Source organism: Sminthopsis crassicaudata, chromosome 4, assembly GCF_048593235.1.
Source record: "Sminthopsis crassicaudata isolate SCR6 chromosome 4, ASM4859323v1, whole genome shotgun sequence".
Lineage (NCBI taxonomy): Eukaryota > Metazoa > Chordata > Mammalia > Dasyuromorphia > Dasyuridae > Sminthopsis > Sminthopsis crassicaudata.
This window is the reverse complement of record NC_133620.1, coordinates 60,307,002-60,313,372: the sequence shown is the minus strand read 5'-3', so window position 1 is coordinate 60,313,372 and position 6,371 is coordinate 60,307,002. Positions and strand designations below refer to the sequence as shown.

The following is a 6,371-nucleotide window of genomic DNA, read 5'->3' as shown; positions in this document are numbered from 1 at the left end:
TTCTCTGACCACCATGAATCATGATTACCTGGAAGACACTTTAGCTTCCTCAGGTCGGTCCTGTAGAGCTTTGTATTCCATCTTTTGTTGGGAGAATACAATAAAATGGAGAAATAATATTAAAATATAATGCTTGCTCACCTTGCTGTGGTTTATATTATTAGCTGCTTTCTCTCCTCACTCCTTCCTCTCCACTACTTCTTACCTCGTTCTTTTCAGAAATATTAAGGGGAACATTTCTTCATACAGGAAGACTGAAGGCTGCAGCAGGGCAGAGGCATCTGTTGTGCTCTGCGTGCTCCTATCGTACTGATCAAAAGGTCAGTAACTTTAAAATAATCCTGAATGTTTTACCTCCATAGTTCTGGGTTGTGCAGAATAGGAAAAAATGTGTTTAAAACATTTGGGGTGATTTTCAAATGGATGGTTTTTGAAATGAACAGACCAGAAGAAATTCACATTTATGTTTTTATATTTTAATGGAAGGGATGCAACTAACTTAGGAATGACATGATGATATGGGAATGTCATATAATAATATTGTTTATAGATATAACAAGTTAAGGGCTCAAGGGCAAAGGGAAGGGCAGGAGTACATTCTGTCCTAGATGGTGCATCAATATAGTCATCTCCAGGTTAGAGTAAGTTTGGACTGACCTCCCTTTTCTTGTGCTTCTACTTTTCCTAGTAATCAAAAAAATATAAAGTATTAGAAAATAATTTTTATCAGTAGAAAGAGGGAATTATTCTAACATTTCACATAGAATTTCTAGCTACAAAGAAAAAAAAGGCTTTGTAGCTTCTGACTGGAGTACATTCAAAGATAGTTTTATGTAGGAAAAGAAAATATAACTGGAAGCTAGGTGGAATAGTGGATAGAACACCAGGCCCTGAAGCATGCAAACCAGAGTTCAAATCTGGATTCAAATACTTACAAACTGTGTGACCCTGGGCAAGTCACTTAACCTTGATTTACCTCAGTTTCCTTATCTGTGAAATGAGCTAGAAAAGGAAATGGCCAAGCATTCTAGTATCTTTGCCAAGATAACTCTAAATGAGATCTCTTTCAACAACAACAAAATACTTGTACATCTAAGAGTAAACTTCACATTTTTGTCTTGTAAGATCATATAATCATAGATTTAGACCTGGAAGAGCCACAAAAACTCAAATAAGCAATTCCACAGTTTTGCAAATGAAGAAACTGACATCCAGGAGGTTCAAGTGTCTTGCCCAGAATCACAGGTAGCAAAAAGGTAGGCCAGGATTTGGACCAATACCCTCTGACTTCCAATCTACTTTATCATGCTGCTGCTTTTAGGTCTACAGTATTGAAGTTTGTATGCTCCACTTACCCAGAGTTATTCAAGGATTGAGAACTTTTTGATTTCATAGCTAGTATATTAAAGCCTTCCTCATGGAGCAGCATCTGTAGGATGAATGTGATCAGAGTGATTTTTAAAGTTGGGACCCCTTCGATAAATCTGCTCAGTCCCATAGATAAAGGGTAGTTTCTTTGATTCTAATTTAAATCATATCAAGTTTCACAAAACAAAGTTGTAAATAATATCTAAAACCATTGTGAATCATGGAAAATTCATATATCTTATATATGGTATGATCTCTATATTCCATTAAGAGTTATATCATTTCCAATTCAGTTTTCCAAATAGTTATTTTTTTAAAAGTTAAGAAAAAAATCAAAATTATTTTCTCTCTTTTGAAATCTATGTCCTAGATTCCCTTTTTTTCTAAAATATTATTGTCACTCCACAAAGATCATGTCTTTTCTCAAAGTGACAGTATCCCTTGGTCTGTTGTAGCCTAGCCTCTGGATAACATTTCTTTGTTTTGTAATTGCAAATTGGAGTTTGGAAGACTTTGTGTGATTCACACTTCCTGTTTCTTTCATGATCTCACATATTTTATCTCCTACTGTGAGAGTTTAAGAAAAGGTAGACACAATAGTTCTTATTTATGGGATTTCCAGAGGCCTGATTAAAATAATCCAGACTGTTGTGATTCTTCTAGACAATTTTTATTTAATCTTTTCATTTTTTATTGGATCTCACTTTGAGAGATCTTTTCCCCCTGCCAGAATGTCTTAGATCAGCACACTTTAGTTCATCAATTATGTTCTGTATTCTCTTTTATATCCACACACTTGTTAAACTTATTCGGATCATTTCTGTTCATCATTCCTCTTATTAGCATTTCAATAAATCATACTTTCCATTTAAACTTCTCCACTTAGCAAAGGAAACAACAGACACATTTAATTTCTTTATATAGAATAAACTTTTGGTGTTTTATTGTAGACAGTGATCAAAAATAAAATTTTTTTTTTCTGTACATGCAGCATACAATGCCAATGAAAGCTGTTTTCAATACCATGATATAAATGCTGTTGGATATAAAAGGAGATGAATGGTGAGTGTGTTAGGATGGTCGTCCTGGAACTGCAGGAGGGGGCCGCCTGAAGGAAAATAAACAAAATGACAACAAAAAAAGAAAAACACAGACGAGGAGGGAGAAAACAGGGTTTAAATACTAAAATATTTGAATGGTAACATGCAAAAAAATATCCCACAAAGTTAGTCACATTCAAGCCAGGCACAAACAAGCAGGAGTGGGGATGGAGGTGGGAGTGGGAAAAGGAATAATAAGGCATGGCAAGAGTTAATAATGGTTTCAACAATAGGTTTTGCTGGCCATCAGCTGGATAGCTATGTAGAACCTACATTATACAGAGGTTCGGTAATCCACATCCATATTTCAACTTCAAAGAAACCTGTGATTTTATATGTATGCATAGTCTTTCCACTAGAACAGAAATCACAATTATTTTACATCTTAACAGATGATAACATGAGTTGATCTGGCCCCAAATCTCTCTTATCTGGTGGCCCCCTTAGTAATATCTAGCCCAGAATCAAAGCCCGTCCAGCTTCTTAAGTTTGTCTCTTGCTAAGACAGCTTTTAGGAGTCTAAGATTACCTTCATACCATGAAAAATCACTACAGTGAGAATTTTCATGGGGGTATCAAAGAGTGATTGATAGAATGAAACCCATCATCATATTTCAGAGGAATTTTAGGTAGCACTAGAGATCTTTATGATTTAGGTCATGGAGTCCTTGGGATATTTCCAGGGATCTTAAAAACGCAGTGAGTGCTCTCAAAACAAAGGAAAAATCCTAATGCTATATAATATGTTCAATTATTCTTTGGAAGAAACAACAGAGGGGAAGGTGGGGAATGGAGTTTTGGCATTATTTTTGGTGTGGTAGGAAGCATTATAGACTTGGATTCTGAAAAGCTAGATTCAAATAAGAGTCAGTATTTATTAGTTATATGATGTTGGCTTCTGGGTCTCAGTTTCCTCATTTGTTTAATGAGGAGGTTGGACTAAAAGGTTTCTAAGGATTTTTCCAGTTCCAGTGTTTTGTGATTCTGCTAGAAGAAATGAAAAAAAAATTGAATTGGAAGACTCCTAAAAAGGTTGAGAAAAATCTCTACTATTGATCTATCTCAGGGTAGAATGTTGGGAAAATGGGAATTTTTGTGATTCCTTAATCTAGGATAAGGATGACTTAGAAAGGTTTGAGTTTGGTTCCCTGGGGAGTCTAGGAGGTCAGATCTGGGGCTTCAGTTGAAGTTTTTAATCTGCTGTGGTAAAAAAAAATAAATAAAAGATTTTTTTTGGCTCTCCACAGAGATCTGGAATCTTGATATAGATTATGTAAAGATGAAGAGTGTCACTTATTCTAGCTCTTGCCTCTGATATTTTCTAGGCAAGTGAAGATATGTTGCTTAATCTAGATAATCTAGTATAAACCTTCCTTTGACAGATAGATTAAATGGCCAAAGAACTCTTTCTATTGTCTGGCTAAAGAATTTCTAAATTTTCACCTATTTTCTCATTTTGGCTCACTGGCAATGGATTTCTCATTGAATTTCATAAACAAGATGCATGGTTTACATACATAAAGGGCTGGGATATATCAGTGTTTTTCTTGAATCCAAAAACCTAACATTCCATCAAAAGTAAAATTCCTTTCTGTGATCCTGTAGTTCTTCAATATAATATGTATTGTAGGTCTTCTTTTCTGATGCCAGCTTGGGTATACATTCACTTTTAGTTTGTTCCAGCTTACCTTTGCACAAACACTTCAGGGAAGGGAGGAAAGACTAACTTTTTTCTGTGAGAGGCTCATAGGTCAAGCTCAATGATTAGATCATTTATGAACTCTCTCTCTCTCTCATATATATATATATATATATATATATATATATATATATATATATATATATATATATATATATATATATATATATAAACTTTTTTTGGCCGCGATTATTCATGACAACGACTAAGATGTGGAGAGAGTCATTAACTCTCTGTCAGTGGAGGACATCTCCTCAATGGTGAAATCTCAGATCATTAGGAGAATTGAAGGTTAAAAAATAATTGGATTTTCAGAACTGGAAGATACCTCAGAAGTCATTTAGTCTAATTCATACCTGAATAAAAGTACTTTTTATAACATAACACTCTCTTACTTGAGAGAAGAAATCCATTGTTTTTCTCTGATGTATTCCTAGAGAGGTTGCAACATCAATCCATTGCTTCTAGTTCTGACTTCTGGGCACAAGAAAAACAAGTATGTGACAAACCTTCATATACTTGAAGACATGTAATCATGGAGGTGGTGAGGATGATGATGATGATATTTCACTTTAGCCTTTTCTTCTTCAGGCTAAACATTTCCAGTTCCTCCAACTTATCTTCTTATGTATGATTTCCAGGTCTTTCATTATCCTGAAAATATGTCTCTAGATATGAATTTATCCATATCTTCTCTAAAATGTTGGATCCAGCATTGCACAAATGTTAGATCTGGACACTCTGCTTTTCTTTATGTAGTCTAAGGTGTCATGTTGACCATTCCTCCCAGTTTTGTATCATCTTCAGATTTCTTAAGTATGGTACCCACACCTTTATCCTAGTCATAATAACATATTAAGTAGTGAAAGACCAAGCATTTAGGAGCCTTCCTACTTATTTACAAGATCAAGAGCTTGATATTTTTACATAGCCTTTTTATTATAAGGGATCTGTTAGTCTTTAGTTTCAGAGATTCCAGTAATGGGTATCCCTGGTGTTTTGATGAAGGATGTATAATTAAATTCATGTTGGAGTCAGCCAGATTTATTGCCAAAACAGAAAGTAGAAACTATTTTTGAGTTTTGATGGGGCTGGTGAACAAATCAATTGTCTCAGTATGGTGGAGAGGTGAAGCATTATGTCGAAGGAACAGGGCTGTTATGTTGAAGGAACATTTGCTAGCACGTACCAAAACACTATAATGCTTGGGAATGGTCGAATGAATTCACCTATAAACAGAACTGGAAGCTCCATTCAATGATGGAGAGGCAAGAATGTGTATAATAGATTCCCCCAATGTCAAGTGTAACTATATCATGAAAGTCCTTTTTTCTTGGGGACCACCTTCCATTTCATTGTCTCACTATCAAGTCTAATTCCTCTATTCCTATCTCCTCTCTTGGATTGTCCAGTAAGACTGCACATTTGGAGGTTGTCTAGTGCTACTAGAGTACCTGCCCCTCTTCACATTTAACTGGCAGCATCCTCTCCATGCCTCTGCCTTCAACTTCATCTCTTGGGGACTGTCCAGTTGAATGGACCCAATGGGGAAAGATTACATTGTGTTTCTGCTTCATTCCTTCCTTCTGGGATGTCTGATTTGAAGATTCCTCTCTCTCCCTATCCCTCCATTGTTCCTTGTGTCTTCTGCCTTCCCCATTTTCCTCCCTAGAGGTTGCCAGGCCAGATTGTATTCAATAGGGATGAACTATCTTTTCATGTCTCATTCTTATACATACTATTCATTTTCCAGTATATCTGCCCATCAGAGTTGCCACCAGTCCCAACTGCTACATCTTGTCAATGGTTTTCCTGCATGAATACATTGCACCTGATTTAGATGGACAGTCCTCTGCATCTCCATATTTCTTCATCCAAATTTTCTCTAGGCACCTGATTATGCCAATGACTATGCCTATCTGTAAGTGGAAAAGGACTAAATTATAAATGTAAATTAATGGTTGGAGGATTAATCAGGAGAAGACTTGCTAGGAAGCTGCCCTCAGTTTTCAAAGATATGGAGGATTATAACATGGAGGAGAGGTTTTACTTGTTCTGTTTGACCCCAGTGGGCAGAACTGATAGCAATGGAAAGACAATGAAAAGAGATGAATTTAGGGAAAGAAAAAATGTTTCTAATTATTTTTCATAATTTAAATTCTTCATAATTTAAAAGTGTAATGGAATACCTTGGGAGATAGTAG

At 35.6% G+C, this 6,371-nt stretch overlaps 1 protein-coding gene across 2 annotated transcripts in view; it reads right to left on the bottom strand.

Annotated features, from left to right (window-relative positions):
* Window positions 1-2,279: 2,279 nt before the first annotated feature.
* DNM3 (dynamin 3) overlaps window positions 2,280-6,371 on the bottom strand; it is a 562,491-nt gene continuing 558,399 nt past the window's right edge. For both annotated transcript variants that reach the window (XM_074308351.1, XM_074308353.1), the window contains one exon: window positions 2,280-2,476. In XM_074308351.1, the coding sequence (XP_074164452.1) occupies window positions 2,440-2,476 (37 nt within the window). In that variant the 3' untranslated portion in view covers window positions 2,280-2,439. The remainder of the gene's footprint in view (window positions 2,477-6,371) is intronic.